Source organism: Daphnia pulex, chromosome 6, assembly GCF_021134715.1.
Source record: "Daphnia pulex isolate KAP4 chromosome 6, ASM2113471v1".
In the NCBI taxonomy this organism is placed as follows: domain Eukaryota; kingdom Metazoa; phylum Arthropoda; class Branchiopoda; order Diplostraca; family Daphniidae; genus Daphnia; species Daphnia pulex.
The window spans coordinates 3294236-3320165 of NC_060022.1; the positions used below are offsets into that span (position 1 = coordinate 3294236).

The following is a 25930-nucleotide window of genomic DNA, read 5'->3' on the forward strand; positions in this document are numbered from 1 at the left end:
TCCGAAGAGGAATTTCATGCGAGTACTACACCCAAAAATGATCTAGAAATACGATCGATGTACAGTAACGCGGAATGTCAACCATGAAATTGGGTTTTCTAGTGTATTACAAGCACCTTTTTGTTTCCATTATATTAGGGCTTTAGTCATTGGCAGCTGAGACTAGCTGCCATATTTGCCAATCGGTTACACAGTTTCAGAATCATATCTTTTTTTAAAAATGTCGATTTCTATCAAATGTATACTGTATAGGTTGTTAAAATCGTTTTAGTTTCTAAATATGCCTTCAACAATAGAAGTGAATCACTTTAAAACCACACTTTTCTGTTTTGTTTTTCTTGTGTCAATTTTTGGGATTTTTTTTTTAAATCTTTTTGTTTTTCGTAACAAGGAATGTAAAGTATAAAGAAACGCCCGCTGTTTTCTTGCTGGGCAGACAGAGAAAGAGAGAGAAAAAAACAGGTCTGAATTCTCTGGTAAAAAAGAATTAACAATGATAGTGAAGGCCATTGCGTCTTGATTATAATGAATATACAAAAATAGGCACACTTGTCCTCGGATCCTAATTGATGTGAAGCTGCCCACTGCCCAGCAAAAGAAGGAAAAATATCAACATGAAAGTAATGTATCATTCTGAAGCAATTTGGATGATAAAAAAATGTAATTATAATTATATAAGGCCGCTGCCCTCCTATTCCGAATGGCTTCATCCTATCTTGTTCTCTCTTCTTTTTAAAATCGTTTAGCAAAAACATAGAAAATGGTCGGGACGAAGGAATCAGTATTTTAGCATCTAACCCAAACCTATGTAACATATGTGTTGCTTCGGTGTATGTTTAAGGGTGACGACTTTGTATCGTGCGATCCCTGGTTAATTATTTTAGCACCGTTAAAAAAAACTAGGCATGGAGAAGAAGGCGAGATGGTGAAGCTTTTTTAAAAAATTAATAGCCAGCTGCTTCCAGTTGTATCGCACACTTTTTTTAAACCTGGTTGCGCTTAGAAGAGTTGATCAGATATTTACAGCAATGAGTCAACAGGTGCTTCTCGTTGCTCTGCTCGGCATTGTTGCCGCTGCTGTTTCCCATCGAATTGACTTCGCGCGTGTAAATGTCCATGCCGTATTGGCCCTCCTCGGGGAAACTGATTTTGAATGTGACCAGATCGCCCGTCACGTAGTGCGTGGCGTATTTGGCCAGCCGCTTCTCTTCCGATCCGTTTTTGTGGAGAGTCGCCATAAAGTCGGTCAGCGGTCGGGACATGCGGAATTGGCATTCCAACTCACGGCCGGCAAAGATCAAGGCGTCCTGATGGGTGATGGGCACCAGGCCGAAGAGACGCGTCGCCTTCATCGGCCCCCACTCACCGCTGGCGCAGTCCGGCAAGGGCACCATGACCGTCTGAAGGTCCTCGCAAACAATTTTGAACTTGCAAACGCTCTTGAATTTCATGGGCTCGCCCGTCAGGTACTCGCGCGGTGTCACCGCATTGGCGAATATGTCCAGCAGGAAGGCACCACTGCACGGGGCGTGGACTCGGAACGCCACCACATTTCCCACAACAGACTAAGCACAAAATTAATTGAATTTTAAAAAGCTTATTATTTCGGCGTCGTGAGCAAAATATGTACCTGCATGACGAAGCGCTTCAAGCTAATAGTCTCAAACGTATCGGTATCATTGTCGTAGAATTTGAGGTTGTAATGGAAAATGAGACTGGCTTGCATGTTGGACGGCATGCCGATTCGGATGGTTACCGCTCCTGTCAAGAAAAAAGATGAAAATAAATAACGACTGCACATTAAGGAAAGCAAACGGTGACGCCGAGTATCGGGAAAAATAACAATTGGAATGATGGGTCGGCCGACCCCTTTTTTGTTTGTACAAGGTGATGTAAGCAATCAATAAAGGGGGAAAACAAACGAAAAAAAGGTAATAATTACCGGTGGAATCTGTGACCATAACGGCCTTGGTATTTTCGTCTGGGAAGTAAAGTCCGTAGCGGAAGAAGAGTGAACGCACAAATGGAAGGTCTTCGAATTCTTTGAGCGTGATGGTGGTCTTAAGCAGTTGCCATTCCGACTGAAGAGGGAAAAACTCGTAGATGAATTCCTTGGGATCCGTCAAGAAATAATGGTCGTCGTACTCGTAACTGTAACACGAATAAAATTTCGATGAATTTTGTTTGGCAATTCCGGTGAATTGTTTCGATTGTCGCTTACCGAAGACTGTCGGATTTGCTCTTGCTTCCAGGTTTGGGCACTTCTTTAGCATTGACCAGATGGCGGGCGCCCCAGTTGCACTGGACGAAACGCCAGGCTCCGGCCACATAGACGGCGTTCCACGAATTGCGGAAGCGGTTGTCCTCGAAGCGCACGCCTGGCTGGTAGCCGGCCGATTTTGAATAGCCCTTGATGACAACGCAATGCAAACCGGCGTAGCTGCATTATTTCCCCATACCGGAAAAGCGAAATTTTCGTTAATACAATGTGTTGACGTGACAGTCTCAGATACAGTATATATTTCTCTCCTCATACCTGCAAATGCGCTTGAACAGGACGTGGTAACTTTCCGTGCCGTGTTTGATGCCTCTCAGCAGACCCATGGGTGTGTCGGTGCGAACCGTGTCGTCAAATTGCATCGTATTCAAATTCTTCACCGTGATCCACCGGAAAATCGTTCTATCAAAAAAAGGGAAAATGTCGTTGACTTTTCATTTCTTTTTCCCCAACATTTTCTGATTTTTCTAAAAATTTAATTATACCTGGCTTTCTCGACGTCTGATCCGCATCGTCCGATCAACATCCGGACGAGGTCCGTGAATGTTTTTTGATCTTCTTGCGCCACCTGCATCCAACCAAACGATAACAAAATATTAAAAAAGAAAACGTATTGGAATGAATGGGTAATAGGTTATTCAACGTTGATCATCGACCGTGACTTTGTCGACCAATTCAAACGACTTTGCAACAACTTCCGTAATTGCCAACCAGGTATAACGAAAGTGCGGCCACCGAGTCTACATTTTGAATTGATATTACCGTATTACGGTATTATTGTCATCTGTCTCTCTCGTCTGTTTGTACAATATCACATTCAAAATTCGTTTTCAAAGTCGGCCAACTTTTCAAAGACGCCACTCGATGACTTCAGTTTCTATCCGTTAAAATCTATTATCCCTGGGCAACGATTGTCACGCTAACAGAGTTCATAGAAGAAAAGTCTCTTTTTACAAAGCCCATTGATTGACATTTGTTTAAGCGACATCAAATGTTTAAAGGAGAACTATAGGAAATGTTACCGAGATGGCGATCTGGTCGATGTCTGCGAAGACAAGAGGATTGTGATAGATGTCGGTCTTGGCGACGCCCGGCGGCTGAGGTGCTGGCGGATTGCTCGGGTAAGGAAAGAGTTCTTCCGTCTGGTAGTCATCGTCGATGTAGAGGCTCTCGGCGCGCATAAACTCGGAGCGCTTCTCGTTGATTAGATTCATCATCTCTTTGCTTTGCTTTTCCACCAGCGCTGCCGTCGCCGCCCTGAAATTTACATTTGATTTCAAGCAAAATGATAGTTGAAATACGTAAGAAGAATTAAAATTCTCAGATGGATTAAGGGCAACAAGTCAGCTGATCAAGCCGATCCCGTTATACACAGCTAGTTCTTTTGATCTCCCCCGAAACCAAATAATCCGATTCTCTCGTTCCTTCTTAGCACGGACGCTATTTTCGCATGACTCGGGGACATATTGTCAAACACAAAAACCAAAATTTAAAAAGACGTTGCACGCGATGCTCCGGGAGACGTTTTCCAACCAATTACCAGAAACCGGAAAAGGTCCTACATAATAAAAGAATGCTAATCGGAGGAGGATGGTGAAATGGGAGAGCTGCTGGGATAATAGAAATGGAACGCGATAATCAAAATCCCCATGGCAAAACACGAGACATTTTTTCTTTCTTTCCGTGGTTATTCCATTTCCACTGGGCTGATCAGCAGGTTCAATGAAATCAATTCTTAATGCCAAATGCGTAGCATTTCAAATTTTTCGGGGGAAGCGGCTGCATTAAACCAATAATAACAAGGAAACGGCCAACTAGCAGCTTGCAGCTTGTATAGTCCCAAGGCTGCGCGTTGCATGTGTTTGTATAATAGATGTATACTACGTAAAGTACGTATATATGTATGTATGTTTTACCGTTCATGTTCCAGGAGTTTTCGGGTGAGCGATTCCTTTTTCTTGTCACGGCGGACGGTCAGGTTCTTCTCGAGATCCTCGCGCTCCTTTTGCAGTCTCAGCGTCAGCACTTTTTGCTCGTCGGGCTTTTTCCGTTTGTTGGCCAGCTCCCGCTCGAACCGTGACGTCAACTTCTCCAGCTCCTTCTCCCACTCTTCCTGTTGATTGCAAAATTCACAGCCGTAAAAAAACAAACCATTGGTCGTGACGGTGCCGTATCATCTTATATAACATTAGACTAAAGTAAAGATCTTTCGACCTCTTGTTTTTTTCTCTTATCGCCCGTCTTTGGTTGAGTTTGGGTATTGAATTTGGACACAAATAAATCTAGACGACGGGAAGAGAATGTCAATTGAACGAACGTGACAAAATGAGCTGATGGCGCCACTATTGACGGCAATCGTCATGAAACGACAGCACGGCACCATTTCCTTGTTGTTGTTGTTTTTATTTTTATTTTTTTTTTGAAATGTCAAGAGAGACATAGAGAAAGGAGGAGATGATAACGTTAGGAAAGTCATCATCCGCGTCCCACTTGCTGTTTAGCCGTTATCTTGCTACACATCGAATCCGCTGGATATTATAAGATGTTATTATCTATTGCGTTTCGCTATTTAGTTTAGAGAGCACTCGACCATGCTACCGGCGTCTACTTTAGTGGGTTTTTTTCTTTTTTCTTGTGTTCTTATAGTTTTACTCTTTTTTATTTGTTTGTTTTGTTTGTTGCATATCTCTTCTCAATTCTAAATTTCTTGCCAACAACCAACAGCCGGCGACGCTAGTGGCAAAACACTTACCCGAAATTCTTCCTTGAATTTGAATTCCTCTTCTTCGCGTTGCCGCGCGAATTTGCGGTACAAGTCGTCCTCTTCTTTGCGGTGTTTCATCTCCAATCGAACTTGAGTGTCTTTGTCCTGGCAAAAAAAAGGAACAAAAGAAAATGAACAGAAAATCATTAACGGTGCTTTGGTGAATATTTACTGTTTGCATTTATAGACAACACACACGCGGTCGTGTACACACACAAAGTCCTCTCACCGAATTGCATTACATGGCCGTGTGAAAAGAATCTTATACGGTTCATTGGATACTGATCAAATAGTTATGACGCCAAATCGTCGGTGCGAGGAAAAAGTACAGGGAAACATAACGGGAGTAATATCAGCTTTAGTACTTTAAGATAAAAAGCAACGTCAGCCTGTACTAGTATGCACTCTCGGCTACTGGATAAATAGACCGTCTAACGGTATAAGTAGATGAGGTTAAATCAAATTCCTGGAGGGATCATATACTTTGCAAGATATGAACATAAAAACCCGGGGAAAAATTTGCAAAAATCAAACATGAGCAAGTCCATCGAATATGATCACAAGCGAAGCGGTTGGGAAAAAGTGTCGCGCGCATGCGCATTTCTGTCATTACACAACAGCAGAGATCTTGCGTAAGACGTGAATCACCGCAGTGCCATGTAAAGGATTTTTGTTTTTTCTTTTGTATTTTCGGGAAGACTGGGACAATGAGCCAACGACCGCGGGAAGTCTCTCGAATTTTTTCTCCCACACTAATGCATTCCTCTCTCTTTTCATTTTCTCCTCCTCGTCGTACATATCGTACGTGCACATCCGACAGGAGTTTAGAATTTAATTTTTATTAGTGCGCACAAGTCGTCGGGTTGCGGCCCTGGTTGTATAAGACAGCCGGCGAGAGTCTTTGACTTTCCTCTCTGGTAATTTCCAGCTCAGAGAGTATTATGATTTATACGGTAGACATTATACGGTAATTGTTTCCAGTAAAGACCCTGTAAATTCTATTATTCCTCCTTACAGTTTTGCGGCGAGATTCTCGGAAGACAAACTCCGGCTGTACAAGGCTCAACAATGACCTCATTATACCTGAAAAGGCATATTAAATCATCTAATTGAAGAAGAAGAGAGAGAAAACGCATTCCCCAAAGAGAGGGTTTTCCGACTTTTCCCATCGACATAATTTAACCCTAAACTCATTCGACTGCTGAAGCCTCACGCAAAAAGATTATGGGCCTACATATCGTGAAATCCAATTTCCTGTCAGGTCGTATAACTTTAAGACCGATACTACATCTTTGGCTTCGAGGCGCAAAATTCCCCTAATCGCCGAGAAACGACGAAGCTCTAAAAGAAATTGCTAGTCAGTATATACTTGAGAAGATGATCCGTTACGCAGTGTGTGTGCATAGACGTGATGTTCGCATTACTCCCCCCCGACAAACTAGACGTGAGAGTCCCGTTGCCTTCATTCAAATTCGGCCGATAATCATCATACTTCTCCTAGCCACGATTCATGAACTGCGCCCCAATCTGAAAAGCCTAATCAATAAATAACAGTAAAACATCAAAGCTGCCAGGGCAAAATGAAACAATCGCAGCAGCAGCAGAGTCTTTCAGAAAAAAAATAAAATAAGACGGGTATACCTGGTTGTTTACTTTTTTTTCAATAATTTAAAAAAAAATTAGATATTTTTTTTGTCTTATTCGAAGGTAGTTAGAAAAGCCACCTGTAAAGCGCTGAGACTGGAACAACGGCACATCAACGTGGCGACCGCAAAAAAGAAAAACGGCGCATTACAAGAAGAAAAAGAAGAAGAAAAAAAAAGAGTTGAATGGAAAGACCCCGTCGACATACATTCGAAAAAGGCCAGCAGCACGAAGAAGAGCTAGATATTCAATCGGTTCATTTCGGTGACGCAACACAAACGGACCATACAGAAAACGATTGGAATCTCTCGCGGCGCCGCGGACGACGGCACACAGAAAGACCCAAACTGGGGATGAAACAATAAGGCGGTGCACAACGCGAAAAATAAAATAAAAAGGACCAGCAGGAAATGACCGTAAAAGGAGAATTTTTCAGGTTGGATTGATTCAATTCATAGGAGAGAAATAAGCGCCATCCTTATTTTATCAATACCCGTTGAATTTTCATTTTGCCGACAGGATTTGAAAATAAGGAGAGAAAGGAGCTACTATAGAGTGGAATGATATTATTATAAGTTGGTTCTAGTATTTATTTTTGTTTGGTGATTTCACCTTGTCCATCAATGGCGTTTCAACTTTGAATGCATTTAGGGCGTTGTCATCTGCGGGCGGGCCCTGACGTCACGTACGTATGCAAAGTTGATGAATAACGCCGGCCAAATGGGTGCTAACCGACAAATCATCTCGATGTCTAACTAACTGTTTATAGTATACAACTAGGCGACTAGAAGTAAAACTGGATGACTCTGGTTCAAAAAACTTTTGGGCGAATTTCCGACCAACGTGATAAAAACCAAAGACAAAAGAAAAACGGCTGTTGGGTTTTCCTTTAAGGAATATCATTCAGGGTGGTGGGTGTAACACATTTTGTTGTTTTTTTTTTTAGCATGTCGTGTGATGGCGATTACCTTTTAAAATGAATCGCAAAAACTCGTAAAAGAAACGCAGAAACAGAAAAGACAAAACGGGCACAGAAACAAAAGATGACGCGATCTGTTTTCAGCCATCACGAACGATGGCGTGGATGGCCGACAAGAGAGAAGCAATACAAATTTGTTTTAATTTCTTTTCTCCTCTTTCGCAACAACGAATATGACCCGTCAAATTCTCGCGACCGTATACAGACGGACGGACGGACAGCGGGACAGCCACACGGCGGCGTTCAGAATTCCCAACCGGAGGGAAAAGAAATGGCCACTTCAAACATCGAATTTCTTTTTACATCCAAACATGGAGACAGGGAGACACAGTGTAGTAATGTAGTATAACAATTGATCGCAAGCCGCGCGCGCGAGTTTCAAAAAGACCTTTGGCAACTCACAGCTGCCGCCAATAAATTACATCAAAACAAAACAAAACAAAAGTCAACCAGTTATTTCGGGTCCCTCTTATTAATTGTTTAGCCTGAAAATAATACGTAAATATAATAAGAAGAGAGAAGCGAAATAATAGGAACGTCTTTTGGTTGGGAGTTTTCTGTTTTTAATAAGGCGTGATAGGAATTGAGACGAATCGGCAGCGTCCGTGCAAGTCTATCAAGAAGAAGAAGAAAGAAAAACACCGTAGTTGCCAGAGAGAAGCGAATCTCCTTGTATGGCCAACCGCAGCACACGAAAACAATGGAATGAACGCGCACGAAAAAAAAAAAGAAAAATTCTCTGCGCTATAGCGCATAGTCTCGAAATGTTGTTGTAGCCGCGGGAAGTTTGGGGCGCGCTTAAGATGACGTCTATTCCCGACAGTTGGATTGGTTGATCGCCTTTATTGTCCAGAGAGAGAGAACAGAGAACCCACATAAGAAATGCAGTAGGCAGGTATATAGACAGCACTCGAGGCAGGCGAGGTTCCATCACGTTTTGGCCTTTTTTCTCTTTTTCTCTTGGGGTTCCATCAACAATTTTCCTTCCTTTTGATTTTTCTTCTCTTTGGCTTTCCACCATATTCCTTGACTTCTTCTTCTTCGTTACGCAGGGCTCTCAGGTAATCATCAAGGCCGATGACCGTATAAGGTGTTGGCGTGGAGCAGCACACACACACAATAATACGACGGCCAGCCCAAAAGGAGAAAGTGGCGTCATCGTACTGGCTCCTATCTCTCCCTCCCTCTGTTACTTCTTTCGCATGTGCACATGTTTTTAAAATTATTATTCCGGTTTTTTCTTCATTTCTCACCTGGTCGTTGCTTTATTGTTCAACATTTTTATTCGAAATTTGCATAAGTCGCCGGCGCGGTCGGTCGTGCGGTTATCCAGCGGGAAAAATATCGCACGTCTCAGAAATGTTCACAAGAGATGAGGGAAGAGGAGACATTCCTTATAGCCATTAAGAAATGAAATAAAAAGAAAAGGATCGAATGAATGGAAGGAAAGAAAAGAGAAAGGCCGGAGACAGCAGCAGCATATTAGAAGAAGAAGAAGAAGGAGATGGATGGAATAAGATAAGAGGGTTGAAAGCAAAAGTCGTGTGTTTCAATAGAAAGTTGGTGGTTGGTTGGGGAGAGAGAGAAAAAGAGAAGAGAGAGAGAGAGACAAGGATAGCAAAAGGTAGACAACACATGCACAGGTGGAGCGACAGCAACATCCTGCCGTCGGCACGGAAGACAGCTGATTCTCTTTTTTTTGGTTTCCCTTTTGGGGTTTTTGTTGCCTCCATGTTCCCCTTCATTTTTTGTTTTCTTCCAATGGCATATTATTTGTCTTCTAAACAAACTACCCTCATATTTTATCGTTGATGTGTGTATAGAGCCAAACGAAAACGAAACGGCCATCATCATCATTGTCTATGTAGCATAAGCAAGAGAAGCTGGCGAGTTGACCATCTGCGACGTCCACTATAACTTAATAGTATAAAATCTAGAGGTACCAAAATGGCGGCCCCCGAATTTTGTTTTGGGTATATCCAAATAAAATACGTAAAAGGATTTTTCGGGAGACGGAGAACGAGACTAAATAGTTGTCCATCACCAAGCCGGAATTTGATTTAAAAAAAAAAAGAGAATAAATAATAAAAAAAGGAATGCTGCAAGTGAAAGTTGACATGGAAAATTCGACAAACTATACACGTTACACGACTGGGGGGAGAAACCGGCAATCTGTCAGCTCCTTTACTAGCGATACCTTTTTGAAGCAAAAACCAGAGACACCCAAAAAACAACCATGGAATGGATGTGTCTCGTGTGGTGACGCCATCGATTGCTATCTCTTTTTTGACTCGATCCCCACCTGTTGATGACGTCCGCATTCGAAAGTGTTTCCCCCCCATTCTCGGCTTTATTCAAATTTCATATCGTAACACGATCACTGTTCAAATGGTATATGTACTAATATTTTTAAAAAAGACACAGTGATCCGTTAGATTATAGTCGTAACTGGTAACATATGAAAAAAGACACTGGTCGCCGTGTCGTTTTTTCCGTGTGCTCGCCAGATAAGAGATGCGATTGTAACGGAATTTATCGACCGTTTGAGAGCTAACAGAAACTGAATTTGAAAAATAAATAAAAAAAAAACGAGCGGGGCTGTGGGGTGTACGTAGGTTTTTTATCAACTTACCAGATAAGAGTCGAGGGGCTTTTCAATGGGCCGCCTGTAACTGCGCTGGAGCTCGGTGGCCCGCAGAGCGTGGGCAATGTGAAGGGCGCTGGCGTCGAATCGTCCGTACTGATGGTCGGAGAAATTGCCGTTCTCGCCGCTGTTCTGGCGGCCGTTGTTGAGGTGAGGCTTGATGGCCAACGCCTCGGCGTCGAAAGTGCCTTTGCCTCCGCCGCGGATCTGTTCGTTGACGTAGTTGAACGACTTGGGCACGTTGAGGGCAGAGCGGATGCCCACGGCCGAGCCGTCCAGATGGCCGGGCCCGATCTTGGGCACATGGCTGACGCAATAGACCTCCTTGTCGTCGTTGGAATCCTGGTTGTTGTAGTAGGTTTTGAGCGTCAACTTGGTGCCGCATGCCGAACACTTGAAACAGCCCTGATGGAAAAATGTAAAGTCCTTTAGTGGGCCGACGCGGTCCACCTGGTACACCGTTTGGTCGCACCGGAAACAGAGATTCTCGTAAAAGTTCATCATTTCTTGACTGTGACTATATCTTAATTCTATGCTAATCTACACACCAGTCGTCTATAGGCACCAAGAAATAAACAGCCGACACAGTTAGTTTTCTTAGTTCACTTTTCAGTCGCAGTTAGTAACAACAAACTGCCATGATGGAAGCGGATGTTGAAACAAGTTTTCAACAGGCGACGTATCGTATAGGATGTAACACCAACGCACTGCACACGAATAAACACGCACGAAAAAAACACCCAGCTAGAGAAAAGTCGTCGATCGTCGGCAATCGTTGTCTGTGTGTATATTAGACTATACGTGCTATACACTCACGTTGGTTGGGAGAGAGAGAGAGAGAGCAGTCGCTGCAGTGTGACCACTCTTTCAAGGTGAGCGGCGGTTACTGAACTGGTCGTGGCGTTCGCATCGCCATCGCTCTTTTTTTCCTTTTTTCTTTCTTTTTCTTTCTCCCACCTTTTCTATGCCCTCCCTTCTCTCTGCATACCTTTTTGGTGCCTTTTCCCACGTCGGGTTGGCTGTACACAACAACAATCCCGCCCACCTAGTCGACGACTTGGCGAGTCGACTTGGAACCGAGTCGAGACCCAACGTAGCGGATCGAACGACCGGTCGACCGACCGACTACATTTTTCAGGTATATCGAGATAATCACAGCCGAGGGAAAAATAAAATAAAATAAAATAAAATAAAACAAAAGAGAAAATTGGGTGGAAGGAGGAAGGAAAAAAAGTATGTGCCGCTCTCTTGACCCGACCATCCGGATCATCCGCGTCCTCCCTTATTTAAAAAAGAAATCCTCCAACGACACTAATCCATAAAAGAAATGTCTTTAAATTATATAGACAAATGAGTGAGAGAGGAAGAAGAATTTATTTGACCCGACGAAAAGTCTCAGTTAATTACTGGAATGTGCCAAGACTCCGCCTAGTTTCCGTGGGTGGCACACAAGCAACAAACAAACAAAAAAAAGTGTAGATGATACCGAACCGGATTTCTGAAAAATCCCGCTGCATTTTAGTTCAGATTTTTATTTCTTTTTTTCCTTTTTTTGAAAATGCTTTGTAGCTGGAGGGGGGAAGAGGATATTTGGCTGCCCGCTGCCCAGCTGAGATAGTGCATGCACACCGAGTATACTATACGCAATAAAAAAATTAAACGTGATGTCTTATCACCCCGCTCTCTGTACGAGTGTAACACTTCCTTATGCCTTGGCCGTCTCGTCGTATCCCGGGGTGCAGCTAAACGCCCAGCAGCAGCTTCATCTCGTGTTCCCCACCTAATGGGCACAGGATGATGCGTTCCAAAGGTGCAAAGTCGCCTGTTAACAAATCGTTAGCTAACCATTTCTGGCTGAGCTCAGGCTGAGCTGCGTTGTTGGCTGTATAAAATGAATAATGGCGCGAGTGGCATGTTATTTGAACAGGTGGGAGAAAGGAGAAACCAAATGAAATGCGAAACGACAACGGAAAACAGTCAAAACATGACGAAGAATGATAATTTCTGTCGAAAAATTTGAACGGCTATCTCATTCACGTCAGCGGCCAGCACTGTATAGTTGCGTTACCCAGGTCTATAAGCTCACACTTCCTATTCCTGTAGTTAATTGCGCGCACCATTTCCCCTTCTCGTCTTCGTTTCCGTTTCCGGTTTCTGTGAACAGCAAAAAAAAACGGGGAAAAAATTAAAAAAAGGGAGGACGACCAGCAGCACGTAGCAAATGAATTCCATACTTCAATGGTTTAGTCACGGTTTTGCCAGCCAAATCACCTGCTTGCCGTTTTTTTTTTTATTATGGCTCGGCTTTAAATCAATTGCGCAACGTAGAATAAACAATTCCACATTATATCTTTGTATACAAGGGTTTTCCCCAATGTTTTTTCAAGGATTTCGTGGGTGATAAAGAAAACCTTAGGAGGAAGATGCAATGAAATTGGTTAAACTATTAATATTTTTTTTTCCAGTGGGCATTATATAAAAATCGTATGAAGCTTTTGTTTGGCCAAAACCGGAATCTGCGACTTGGCCTTTAGGAAAATGGGAGTACGAAAATAAAAAGATGAGACAGACCGAGGAGAATTCCCAACGCAACGCAGCAGAGAAGAAGTGAGTCAATCCATTAATTACAGAGCTCGCTAGAAGCTCGCGGCGAAAATAGCCAGCATGAAACTAACAAATCGTGTAAATGAGAGCAGACTCACTACTGCACTATTGCACGACGTCCCAAAACGAAACAAAAACAAAAAAAAAGGACAGCTCATCTTTAAATAACCAGAATTTCATTATAAAGACACGGGGGAAGAAGAAGAAAAGATAAACAACAGCACACACATAATACAAGAAAAAAAAAGAGACTAATCTGATACCGGGGCCTTATAATAGATGAATAGTAGAACACATTCAATGATATTATTAAATTGTAGTATGCGAAGACCAATAAATAAAGGAGGGCAAACTATACGAGAACATTTTTTTTTTTTACTAAGGGCTATCGCACAAAATGAGGAATTCGCTGGTGGCAACTGAAGATCAGACGAGGATGAGAAGCAGGGAGAGATTCCAAAATTCTCCCGTTTCCAGGTAATCCCGAAATCTAAACGTCATCAAAGAAATTTCGTGGCGGTCCGCTGCGCGTGTAACTGGAACGATAGTCGGACGACCCTGTCACAGAAGTCGCCGGTGTGGAACCAACGTCGTCGCCGATTCTCCGACTGGCCTGCATGAAAAGCTGATCGTATCGATCATCTTCATTGCTCATGTTGTCGGATGTAGAGCCGAACAGCTCCGAGCGTGACGATTCTCGCTTTACTAGTAAACCTGTTCCATTTGTTTCAACGATAGTTGTTCATCCGAACGTCGTGTTAAATTGTGCGTATGCTTTACCTCCAGTTTCACGAACGCGCTCGGCTCGAGAGGAACTGCTGGCAACTTCGACATTTCGACGCCGGGATTCATTATCTTCAGCTCTCTGACGCCTCCGCTTCTCTACAACAGTTTCAAAATGATTTTTGAGCCAACATACGAAACGAGTGAATTCGTGAATCCCAGCTAGTTTTACCCCGTTTGATAAGCTCTCTTCCTTCGTCAGACAGATCGGCCGTAATATCATCTTCGTCGTCTACAAATTGTTGGAATCCGATGAAGGTAAGGAAGCGAGCTCCCAGTGAGAAGTAAGTGGCCAGACATAGTCCCAAAATGGCCATGGGGAAGTAGATGTTGAAACCGTCCGAAATGATGGGCAACACATCCATATGCCCCATTATCTGAAGCGAAACGAAGGGGAGATTTACTCGAACGAAACAAACACGTAACGCAAGAGTCCTTATCTAACGGGCTACTTACTTGAGTGTAATAGGTTTCCATCAGACGAGCTTTGATAATGTGGCTGTCCATGTGAATTAGGCCAAGGAAGTTCAAACACATGGGCGGAGTCAACCGACAAAGTAACATTCCCGAAAAGATCAAACTATACTCGTCCGTTTGGTGGTGGGGTGCCAGATAATACAAATTGAGTACGCGAATTTTCAACACTGTCGAATAAGCGCACACGCACATGTAGGCGATGGTGGCAATTGAAACCAGCTACAAGTTGAAAAAATGTGACCGTTAATACACCAACAGATTTTAGATGAATAAAAAGAATATAAACTAACTTCAATCGAGAGGTAGTCATAGTATTCCTTGGCCAAGTTGACAAAAATAGCAAAGATGGACAAAACAGGACTGGCATTGAAAAAAGTCAACTCGGACCACACCACCAACACTGACAGAAGGGCCAAAATCATTGCCAATCCTTGACAGACATACCGTCTCAGTAAGCATTTCCAGTACCACTCTGTTGCCATGGTAAGAAATAAAGTGTGCTATGAGAATACGACGCTTAAAAGTCACGCGTTTATCTTTTACCTATCGTGGGACTGCGAATCCGTGCTACCCAGTTGGGTTGACTCGATTCAAATGATGGCTTAAAGTAGTGTTCATGGCTACCGATATTACGGTGGACATCTTCAAGATCAAAGATTTTCTCCACCAAATTATGCCACTGGGTTTCTGTTCTGTGCTGACGTTGTAGTGCTCGGATCACCTGGTATAAGTAATAATTAATGTTATACAGTTTCGGATCCAAGATTGTATTACTGCAAACTAAACCTTACTTGTCTGTGTAGGCGAACAAGTGACTTCTCATTTAGATCGCTATCGTTCATCTGATTGGTGTTGACAGACTTACGCTTCATGCGCTCTCGCCATTCCAGTGGCAATTTGTCAGAAATGGTTTCGGCATTCTTTCGCAATGGGTCACTAGGTGGAATGCGATTCAGTGCGACCTGAAGCGCCTCTAAATAGTCTTCCAAGTTTTCTTCAGCCTCACTCTTTTCAGCATTCAATTTGGCTGCTTTGAAATAGAGGCGGGACAGCAAAGGCCCTGGGATAGCACTGCGCCATACAGAGCGAGGGATGTCCACGAGACCATACCCTAGCAACAAAACTAACCAAAATAGCCCCCAAGTATTGCTTGCGGATGCTGCGATCGCTTTTAGTTTTGGCCTGGAACATTCAATCTATGAAGTATAATTCTAACAGAAATATTGAATTTTGTACGAAAAAAATTACCAATCAAATTCAAAGTCCGGTTTAGCCGCTAGATATATAATAAGAATAGTGGCTATTACGAGGTAGCTCCCGTAATAAATTGCGTTATCGATCAAAGAGGACCTCAACTTTCCTTTGACAGTGAAATCTCCAGCTTTAGTGTACGACTGCATGAGTGGTAGCACAAACCTTAAAATTTTAACAAAAAATGACCAATTACTTGAAAATCATAATATTTAAAACACAAGTCATCTTACCATGTAAGGAATTGTGAAGTCCAGTACAGTACTCTCCACAGCTGCGGCAGCACATTTTCTGGCACATAGCTCCAGGGGAGCTTGCAGACTGAAGTTTCATTTGATGGGATAACATGAGGAACTGCTGTTGTGCTTGCATTTGCAGTATCATTCAGTTGTGGTTCTTCGATAAAAGAAGTATGTTCCTGAATACATTGCCTGTAGGCAGTCTGCGATAAGAAAGTAGTTTCTATGGTATTAGCAGTCATAAATAATCAATGGAATCGAGACTTACCGATGTAACATCCAGAGGTAAAATGAATATGATAAGGAATGAAAAATACCATGCTATTAACACAGAGAGAGTGACTATTATATGGTGCCTGAACCAGTCTCCATAACGGTACAAAATAGAAGCTGCAACAATAAATGTGCAAGTAATTTCTGTGACAAGAGGTCCAACAGTCATTTTGGGTTTTATTCGCTTGACAAGTTTGAGTTCATCAACTTTTCCTCTGCTTCCTTCTGCAACTTTTCTAATTTCTCAATGGTAAATGTTTTTAGAGGGAGAAGTTTTGGTTTGCAAAAAGTCCAGTTCAGTTTTGACTCTTCGTGTTGACGGCGATGGGAGATTCGCCCCTTTACCGATTGTAGTAAAGTTTCCAAAGTTTCTGACGTATCAGTTGTAGAAATTGATTCCTCCATCAGACAAGCATCTAAAAGTCTCAGGAAAACAAAAACTCGTAGAATTTACTAATAGCGTCGCGGGCAATCTCCCAAAGCCCTGTTACACTAACACGACACGTCAATATATAACAGCTGAGACTGAACGATGACGTCATGAAAAACAGATTCAAAGATTTTTCAGAACTTGACACGGTTGCACTTTTTAAAAAGCGTGAAAAATTTTGACTGAATAATTTAAACCATAGATTGAAGAACCTTTAAAATTTAAAAAATAAAGCGATTATGTAATTTATGATCTGTATTCACCATTCACATAAATAACTGAAGTAATAAATAAACTGCCATCCTGGGAGTTCCGACTCGGTTCCTGAATTCCTTCGATTCTATTTGAATCTCGTTATTTTTATACGTTGCTATTATGCAATATACCATTCCTACTAAGTCACACTGTCTGTGTCAGACGTAAAGTCTTTTGGAGAAGTTTTAAGCTCACGACAGTTGGCATGATTTCACAAAGATTGTCTGTCTTATTCTTAGTCATTGTAACGTAAATCTTTTGAAACAAAGCTCAAACTACTGGACAAGCAAGTGTTGTCCTTATAAAAGAACTCGGCAATAAAAATCACAAGTCATTGCTGAGAGCACCAGTTTTAAATTTAATTCTAATAATATACACCGAGTTTGGCTCTGGCACAAACATTAATTTTGTATCCTTGTGCTCATTGGAACCAAAACAAAATTCTACGATTATTGCGTCTACCATTTAGTCTGTCTGTGTTTATTAGATGAAAACCTAAATCATGATTTTGCCATGTAGCACCCAAGTCATCTTCAGTAAACACAAATCGTAGCTTTTCTTATAACTTCGTCTCGCAGTGAAGCGCTGACAATTATAGGTAATTTATAAATTACCAATAAAAAATCTTCGTAGTAAATTAATTTTTTATTAGGTGTTAAAAGTCGGTGATAATTGCTTATTTAGTTATACAGTTACTATAGGTCGAGCCAGTAACACAACAGCATGACAACATAAGAAATATGTACGTTAGGGAAGATAATTGCGTTTAGATGAAAACATTTCAAGGAACATCAACACCATATTGAATGATTTATACAAACAAGTATCACACACTTTCTTCCGTCGAATTGGATTCGTACCGCAAGTTCGGCGCAATTTTCAAACTCGTTGATCGCTTCCGTGTCACGTCTACAGCTATCTATAATTTACGCATGTGTAATATATAACAACTACACGTCTGTGCCAAGAGGTTTATAGCCTATTAGCCTACTGTCAAATCACAGCACCTCATAATACCATAAACTATAATTGCCAAATTGAGTAAATATTATGCACGTAATGCTAGGAACCTTTTTGTGAACACCGCTTTGAAAGAAATTGTAAAATAAGAAACTTACTCCCGCGTGATGAATCATTATGCAAATAATAAATGGCAAATATTGTGTTTTTAACAAAATGAAGAGCATTAATAATACTACCGTTATTTGGCACGTTTATACAGGGCAATTTTCAAGACATTTTTAAAATTTATTTCCGTGTTTATTCATTTGTTATGGCGCTTTTCTAGCTTAAGTGAGAGTCGTGACCGTTTGACGGTAAACTCGCTGACGCGGAGCCGTAAGAGAATTCTTTGAAGTAACTGGTCCACATGCGGTTTGAAGCCTAGATAAATAAACCACAAACAAATAAAAAGATATAGGTAATACTGAGAATAAACATTTTCAATGGAAAAACAGTGCATCACGGTTTTTATTCATTAAAGGGGAAGCGCATCATCAACACAATTATTTGTGATTATTTGTTGGTACTATCGAGAAAGTGAGGGTGTTAAATGTTTAACCACAGGTTGTAAACCTCGGCAGAGAAAAAGCGTTCTACTATCATGTTGTACGACAAGTGATGTTTTAAAAAATCACGGCATTCAGTTTACAATAAAGTGATAAATGTGCAATACACTAGCTTTGTCGCTAGATTTTTATCTCTTTAACTTAGTTTGATAATGTTGATCCTAACTAATATCCCTTGGATTTGAATTTACGCTAATCTGCGTAGAGTAAAATCTTCATCATGGCACAAGCGCAAAATAGTAGCGCTAAGAAAAAGATGACGTCGATAGCCGAAAAACCACGAAGAATTCGTCCATGAACTGCGGCAGCCACAGTCGAAAAGCGTAGTCGGCAAACAAAAAGTAAAGTTAGTTTACAGTTCGCGGTGACGAAAAGTCGTTTATCCTGTATGAAGATTACTCATGCTGCTGCCTGTACAGTGTGAAATAAATCGGCGCTAGCTTTTCTGGTCTTACGATTAACTTCTGGTCACGAGTTACCAAACATAACATCCTTGGAAGGATGTTATTGATCTCTGACATGTTCAGAATGCTCTCTGTCCATAACAGCTAACATCTGTACGGCATCGCATTTGGCGGGATACAAATTTTTTGTCTTTCCAAGGACAAACTCCGGCTAAATTTGAAGTTCTTTGGTAATGACCCATCAGGCTAAATCATGGGCAAATAATTTTAGGACCTTCGTTTAACTACCAAAATAAGATCCCGCTGGGCGGTGGCCGCACGAGCCAGTCATCAACATGTCGGTCAACCATCAGATTTCAGCTCGCAAATGAAATAAACCAGGATAGATGGTAAAACTAAGTCTAATATTAGCCTAGTGCGAGAAAAACTTATTCCTGAAATAATTTCTCGGTTGGTTTCGTGCCAGCAACATAGTGTGGACTACACACACTGTGAAATCCTATAAATAACATTAAGGTTGAATGGCATAACTCCTTGACGTAACATGGTTCGCTTATCGTCCCTGCTTATCTGAATTACGTTGAATATGCCTTTTGATGTTTATGATGAGAATAAGCGTGCCATGTTTGTGCGCTTTTGGAGGAGGATTCCGAGAGTTAGTTGAAGACCATGACAAAGCTGAAGGCGATAAGATGTGGCAGTGTAACAACATGTTATCAATTTATTTCTTTGCCATTGATTTGCTTTTGGTTGTGATGGCAGAACAAATTATCAAAAAATATTGAACTACGGATATATTGACAATGAGCGGATCACACAATCAAGATTTGGTATTCTTTTTCTCGTCTAGCGGTTCATACCCTTCATTAATGCGTTCCTTAAACTTCAGATATTCCCGTTTCCGGTCAAAGTGTTTAACCTGCAAAAAAGAAAAGAAAAAAAAGGTTATACAAAAAAATTCAGAGATCCCAGACTCTCTGACTTGCTTAACAACTTTAAATATAGGACACAAACACAGAGGTAATAAACTGAAGAATCCGCTCGATCCAAAAATATACCCCAACCGCCGTGTTTGAAAAGAAACAGGTATTTCTTTTTGCTTTGAACCTTTCGTCATCCCTGTCCTCTGTGATTCAAGTCCCACAATTTTCCCTTCGTACCCGCACGTTTTGAAAGCGGGCAGTCTATTTCGGAAATCTATTTCTAGAAATCCATAAAACTGTATATCCCTAATATTGTCGACAGCAGCTGCATTCGCAAATCTCTGGTCCGAAAAAAGATTTACAAATGGAAAATCAAAGAGGAATCTGAAATCTATTTCCTAAATTTTTCGGTCGACATCGGCACGATCTGCGTCCTAAAAAGAGGAGGTGGTGGGCTGGCGGAAGGGGGAAGGAACGGCCGATGGGAACTGAGGCAATTCTAAATTTAAAGCCGGATACAAACCAACGTCATCCGGCTCATCAAGCGGTTTGCGCACACGTAGCGGGGAGGTAGTACCCCTATCTGAAGGAAGCTTTTTTGAGACTTGAAATAGTTTGTCAATCTGCAATTGGCAACTGGGCGTAAAATGGGCCGTGATGAGCGACGCAAACAATGCAAACCCGACCTTTCCCTAAAAATCAAAAGCACCGATGGCTGTTGTCTTCTTTATTATTATCCATTTCGCTGATGTTGGCAATATACACCGTAACGGCTGCTCTCTTTCTCGTGGATTCCCCGTGTGTTGATGCTCTGTTGGATATTTTCTGCCTGGGTCGCCGAAAAATTTTCTATATTTTTATCTTCCAAGAAATTTGCAGCTTTACAGAGTTAACAGCCATTGTCTACCGCAGTTCTGTTCCTGGCACAAAAATGGACAAATCTGTCACCGCCGTCCTTCATCTACGACTATTTTGGCTCATATTTTTCAACTAAAATTTAAAGTTTAGTTTGTAAAAAACTCTAAATTGCACTTACCCATTGACTCGGACAGGTAGTTTCGTAGAGTGTCCTTACTTCCACGCACTTTTCAATTTGATCGCCGCTCTTATCTAAGCATTCCCAGTAGCGATCACGGGAATCCCAGCATTTCTGTCGTTTTTCTTTATCTGGAAAGGACATGTTGCCGTTCTTGAAGTATACACGCGATTGTAGGACTCACTCAACGTTATTTGTCAAAGTCGATTATTGTCTGAAATACGGCACGTGTAAATCGCTCTGGGTTAGTTTCAATGTTAAAAAAAGAACTATACGATTAATATCCACATAAACAATTGAAAACACTTGATAACTATTCCCTTGTCATAGAGCCCAAAAATATTCTACTGCATAAAAGGCTTTGAATTAAGGTAAGTGAACTAGTATTGAATCAGACGAATGATCTGGGCGACCGATTGGTGTAAAGACCTCTGGCCAACTGACGCGCAGTTCCTTTGCAGCCACAGTATATACACTTCAGATCGGCAAAATCGTAAATGTATTTCAACGAGCCCGTTCTCCCATTATTGCCTCTCATTTTTCATGCCATAGGTCCCGCCCCATCCAACAGCTTATGAATGAAAGGGTCCGAAGTAAACACCTCCCTTTTTTTTCATTTTTCACCTTTCCCATTTGGCGCGCAGCTGTTTTTATTTTTGCCGTTGTTGCTACATAAAGTCCGAAATGCACGATTTCTTTCAAGAAGTGAAAATAGACGCAAATACATCATCATAAGTGAATGGACTCAGGCAAAGCTTCATTTATGACTCTGTTTCCTACAAAATAGAGCAACTAATTAAATAGAATTAAATAGTCTACCTAAGTAATTCCACGATTATACCATGATTACTTAATATCCAGAAAAATTTCAAGACATACACTATATATAATCATTTTTGAATGAACTATGATTTAAAGAAATATGTACTATTATCAGAAATGCAGCAAACTATGTTTCAATTCCATACATCTAAGTTTTCTAACAGTTGTTTTTCTGATTAAAAGTTCACTGGTAATTCAAGATCACTAGTAAACCATCAATTTTTTTATAAGTTGAGATAAAAAATTATTTACCCTGTTTTCTTTTTTAAATCACAGAAAATTCTAAGTTGTTTACGAGTTTTACCTTTAAATGTTTTCCAGTCCAACTCCAAACAGAGCGGATTTTCGACAACCGACAAAAATCCTTTTCGTCTGCTGAACAAAATCAACGCACTGCCAAATTTTTAAAATTCAATATTCTTGCGTTGTGAACTTGTGATTTGCGAAAAAAAATTAGTTTTCGGAAATTAAAAAAGTCGTAAAAATTATAGAAAATTCTTTTTATTTCTTAATTTCACATTTAAATAAGCTTTGTTGCTTGCTTCAACTTACGATCGATAAAATAAGGATGTCTACGCGGGGAATTCGATTTTCCTGAATTGTAAAAGAATTTCTTTACAGAAACTGCTTGATTTTCTTGTTCTTCTGTGTCTTCCCATTCTACTGTGACACCTTTGGTTTTCAAGATCTGCTCAGATGTGGACCAAGAAAATCTTACAAGTTGAGGGAAACCAAAAACCACATCAATATTCTGAGCCAAAAACTTTTTTGTAGTAGGATCTGCAACACAGAGATCAATCGTTTTCATAATTGTATAATTATTATTTATTATAGGATGTGTCAAATTTATTACCTCCTGGGTAGCCACTTCCCCATTTTAGTTCTTGGTTTTCTGCTTTTAAACTGATGAATGGAGACTCTTTGAATTTCCAAGTTGACAGTGCCTTATCACGAGCAACTTTTGCACAAATACTAGCAGCACTGACAACTGGAAAGAGAGAGTCAGCCTTTTTGGAAACAGTTATTTTGATACCTGGAAAAAGAGCTGAGAGCTTGGCTTGATACTTCTCTGGTGGACCTACAGTGTCGACAAAGACTGAAGTGATGTTTGCTTCTAGGCTAAGTGCTTTCCTGATAAGGCCAATTGCCGAATCATGAGACACTTCATTCAGACTGTGTTTGAGCCTTTTGAACATGTTATTGCAGATGGAATTGGGTGAGATTACTTCTACAGCCCATCCTACAAAGTCTTGAAGTGAATCTAATTTTCCAAATAGTTTCTCACGCTGTTCCTCTGTCAGTGTTTTTGAATCAGCACATCCAATAGCTTTCAACTCCTCTGCTCGAGATTCAGGGCAATATGTTATTCCATACACCATGGGACCTTGAAATAATTAAATACTTAACCATTACCATTGCTACAAAATGGTGTTTGTGTAAAGTTAAAAGTTACCCAGAACTGGCCCTCTGCCTGCTTCATCGATTCCTAAAGCACACGGTTGTTTTCGACAAACATCAGGTACTTTTGACACGATTGTGATATTTCTGTGGTTATTATCAGAAAATGCTTGTAAACCTTCATCCATAGTGAAACCAGTGAAACTTCGATTATGTTTATCTGTTGTAAAGTGGCAGAGCCTGAAGTGTTGTTAACTCAACAACTGCAAAAAATTTTTTGGCGGCAAAATTAATTTCGTCGGTTTTAAACGCAATGTTGTCAGTTTTCACTATACTACTACCATTTTCTTATCTTGGAAGTTGGAAAAATCCGATAAATTTCTCCATTACTAGTTTACTTACCGTTATCCCGTCTTCACCAGCAATACAAAGGCAAAAACAAGAAGTCAAGTAATCAAGTAATTGAAGTCAATCACTTAGTTGACTTGTTGTTTGTTTGCTGGCCAAATAGAGGGTTTCTCTCTGGCCAAACAGAGGGCTTCTACTTCTAGCCTTCTAGACTATCTTGTATCTTCAGTCACAGAGTCAATGAACACGGTTGATAACACACTTACTTATAGGTCAATGACCGTCTTCTTGATTTGCTATTTAGGCGACAGTTGAAAGGGGCGAAACTGTCAGTTTCCAAGACGGTCTGTAAAAATAGTTTTGTTTCATATTCAGTACGTCTTGGGACTAGTAATTTCTTTCCAGATTCCAGCACATTATACATCGAAAAGAGTCTCTGTTGACTGCGTGTTTAAAGCCATGATTGATCCAGTGATACTTGTGCATGGCGGAGCCGGAGACATCCCTGAATGGCGAGTTCCGCTAAAGTTGCATGGTGTTCGAAAAGCTGCCAGAGCTGGATATGTCAGTTTGTCAAAGGATGAATGCTCCGCGTTGGATGCTGTAGAAGCTGCCGTTAAAGTAATGGAGGACGACGAAGCCTTCAATGCGGGTACAAATACTGCCATACTGTATCATTAAATGTATACTAAAAATAACGTAGGTTTTCTTGTACTATTCAAAAGGTAAAGGATCCGTTCTAACGATTAAAGGAACGATTGAAATGGATGCCATAATCATGGAAGGAAAAAACTTGAAAACAGGTACGAATTTAGCTATACCATCTCTATTAACAAAGAACTTATGGAATATCTAAATATTGTACACAAAAAAGGTGCTGTTGCTGGTTTAAGTAATGTTTCCAATCCGGTCACAGTTGCTAGACTCGTGATGGATAGCACACCTCACATTTTTCTAGCTGGCCCAGGTGCTAATTCATTTGCTCGGGAAAAAGGAGTACCGTTTGCATCTGACGACGAATTAATTACAGACTTTGCTCGTGAGGCGCTGGATGATTTTATCCATGGCAGAGGAGAAGCTACCAGTGAACTTGGGTTATTCTTTTACCTTTCTAAAATTCAGTTTTGAAGAGTGTACATAAATAAATTTAGCCAGGAAAGCAAACATGGGACTGTTGGAGCGGTAGCGATAGATCGCTATGGCCGTATGGCTTGCGCAACATCGACTGGAGGAATGACCGGCAAACTTCCAGGAAGAGTTGGAGATACTCCACTTGTCGGAGCTGGAGGATATTGTGATGACGCTGGAGGGGCTTCATCTGCAACAGGTCACGGGGAATCAATCGCCAAAGTATGTCTATGTCATCATATAATTGGATTAATGCAATCTGGTTTGGGTCCGAAAGAGGCAACACAACGTGCTCTAACAAACATGCAAAATAGAACTGGAGGAACCGCTGGGGCGATAACTCTTTCAAATAAAGGTCAAGTAGGTATACATTTCAATTCCAAGCGTATGGCTTGGGCGTACGTAAGAAATGGAGAAGTCCATTCCGGAATTAATCCAGATGAAGATGAAATTGAATTACTTTGAATACGTGCAATATGAGAATAATAAACTGGTGTAGACTAAATATAACAGTGTCATGAATTGCAAAATGAATTTGGATGGAAATAAATGGCTACACATCATTCCTTATGCTAAATTATTGACAATACAATCCTTCAAAAATAATTTGGATTTACAATTTTGCATTGAGATTCAGAAAAAGTTCAAACATGACTACGAAATATCATTCACACATTTTTGAAAAAAAAACGTTGAAGAAAATTTTTTGCATCAGTGAAAAAAGTTTTTTCATTCGACAATGACCTAGCAGCTTTGGCTACTGCATCTCGTTTTCTCTTTTCCCTCTTTCGTCTATTAGTTCTTTGGTTGACGCGCTGTTTTCTAGTCAGTCGTTGAGGGTTAGTTTCATTAGATTGCTGATCTAATAACTGAACATTTTGAAGCCCGGAGGTAATTAGAGTTAGCCCGGTACGTCCTTCAGCCTCTTCCTCAATGACAGGATGTGATGTCATCGGCGACATTGCTTTGACTATGGCGGAAACGTTGTATCAAAATAGCGTTCACAGTACGTCGTGATGAATTGTGCTTATTCTTTACCTCCAGTTTCACGAATGCGCTCGGCTCGAGAGGAACTGCTGGCAACTTCGACATTTCGACGTCGGGATTCATTATCTTCAGCTCTCTGACGCCTCCGCTTCTCTACAACAGTTTAAAAATGATTTTGAGCCAACAAACGAAACGAGTGAATTCGTGAATCCCAGCTAGTTTTACCCCGTTTGATAAGCTCTCTTCCTTCGTTAGACAGATCGACCGTAATATCATCTTCGCCGTCTACAAATTGCTGGAATCCGAGGAAGGAAAGAAAACGAACTCCCAATACGAAGTAAGTGGCCGCCAGACATAGTCCAAAAAAAATGGCCATGGGGAAGTAGATGTTGAAACCGTCCGAAATGTGCAACACATCCATGTGCCCCATAATCTGAAGCGAAACGAAGGGGAGATTTACTTGAACGAAACAAAAACTTAAAGGAAGAGTCCTTATCTTAACGGGCTTATACTTACTTTTGTGTAATAGGTTTGATGCATTATGTTTGAGTGCTGTTTGAGTGCGATAGATTTGCTCCGTGACCGGTTTGTTCGTCGTCCTCGAACAGACTAAAGAGTAGCAGACGAACTGTCCAAGAGTCCAACAATTCGAAGATCTTTTCCATTCGGTGGTTTTCTTTGTTATTCTTCTTGAA

General features: G+C 41.1%; 6 protein-coding genes across 8 annotated transcripts; 1 reads left to right on the forward strand and 5 right to left on the reverse strand.

Moving 5' to 3' along the window:
- Window positions 1–89: 89 nt before the first annotated feature.
- LOC124195704 (hillarin-like) lies at window positions 90–11210 on the reverse strand. Its single transcript, XM_046590250.1, has 10 exons — window positions 10298–11210; window positions 5031–5147; window positions 4195–4391; window positions 3301–3535; window positions 2764–2846; window positions 2537–2680; window positions 2222–2440; window positions 1943–2151; window positions 1631–1761; window positions 90–1565 (listed from the first exon to the last, which is right to left on the reverse strand). The coding sequence occupies exons 1-10, from the start codon at window positions 10811–10813 to the stop codon at window positions 984–986; spliced, it is 2433 nt and encodes an 810-aa protein (XP_046446206.1). The 5' UTR covers window positions 10814–11210; the 3' UTR covers window positions 90–983.
- Window positions 11211–13072: 1862 nt separating this feature from the next.
- Window positions 13073–16492, reverse strand: LOC124195705 (LMBR1 domain-containing protein 2 homolog). The gene is made up of 10 exons (XM_046590251.1): window positions 15932–16492; window positions 15658–15866; window positions 15422–15589; window positions 14965–15355; window positions 14717–14894; window positions 14464–14645; window positions 14153–14392; window positions 13869–14073; window positions 13694–13795; window positions 13073–13627 (listed from the first exon to the last, which is right to left on the reverse strand). The coding sequence occupies exons 1-10, from the start codon at window positions 16103–16105 to the stop codon at window positions 13404–13406; spliced, it is 2073 nt and encodes a 690-aa protein (XP_046446207.1). The 5' UTR covers window positions 16106–16492; the 3' UTR covers window positions 13073–13403.
- Window positions 16493–17249: 757 nt separating this feature from the next.
- Window positions 17250–21813, reverse strand: LOC124195712 (cytochrome c oxidase assembly factor 6 homolog). Of its 2 annotated transcripts, none has more exons than XM_046590258.1 (4): window positions 21679–21813; window positions 20553–20766; window positions 19454–19512; window positions 17250–18004 (listed from the first exon to the last, which is right to left on the reverse strand). In XM_046590258.1, exons 2-4 carry the CDS (start codon window positions 20694–20696, stop codon window positions 17911–17913), a joined length of 297 nt encoding a protein of 98 aa, XP_046446214.1. In that variant the 5' UTR covers window positions 20697–20766; window positions 21679–21813; the 3' UTR covers window positions 17250–17910. The 2 variants fall into 2 exon arrangements, with proteins under 2 accessions (XP_046446214.1, XP_046446215.1); XM_046590259.1 differs by having other exon boundaries at window positions 21627–21722.
- A 46-nt stretch (window positions 21814–21859) lies between these two features.
- Window positions 21860–23099, reverse strand: LOC124195708 (ribonuclease H2 subunit A-like). Its single transcript, XM_046590255.1, has 3 exons — window positions 22828–23099; window positions 22228–22758; window positions 21860–22154 (listed from the first exon to the last, which is right to left on the reverse strand). The coding sequence occupies exons 1-3, from the start codon at window positions 22958–22960 to the stop codon at window positions 21895–21897; spliced, it is 924 nt and encodes a 307-aa protein (XP_046446211.1). The 5' UTR covers window positions 22961–23099; the 3' UTR covers window positions 21860–21894.
- Window positions 23100–23193: 94 nt separating this feature from the next.
- On the forward strand, window positions 23194–24751 carry LOC124195707 (isoaspartyl peptidase/L-asparaginase-like). 2 transcript variants are annotated; one of them, XM_046590254.1, is made up of 5 exons: window positions 23194–23464; window positions 23526–23772; window positions 23846–23923; window positions 23995–24214; window positions 24272–24751. In XM_046590254.1, exons 2-5 carry the CDS (start codon window positions 23580–23582, stop codon window positions 24711–24713), a joined length of 933 nt encoding a protein of 310 aa, XP_046446210.1. In that variant the 5' UTR covers window positions 23194–23464; window positions 23526–23579; the 3' UTR covers window positions 24714–24751. The 2 variants fall into 2 exon arrangements, with proteins under 2 accessions (XP_046446210.1, XP_046446209.1); XM_046590253.1 differs by having other exon boundaries at window positions 23194–23772.
- A 60-nt stretch (window positions 24752–24811) lies between these two features.
- On the reverse strand, window positions 24812–25864 carry LOC124195710 (G-protein coupled receptor-associated protein LMBRD2-like). The gene is made up of 4 exons (XM_046590257.1): window positions 25752–25864; window positions 25461–25668; window positions 25287–25388; window positions 24812–25218 (listed from the first exon to the last, which is right to left on the reverse strand). The coding sequence occupies exons 1-4, from the start codon at window positions 25773–25775 to the stop codon at window positions 24917–24919; spliced, it is 636 nt and encodes a 211-aa protein (XP_046446213.1). The 5' UTR covers window positions 25776–25864; the 3' UTR covers window positions 24812–24916.
- Window positions 25865–25930: the final 66 nt, after the last annotated feature.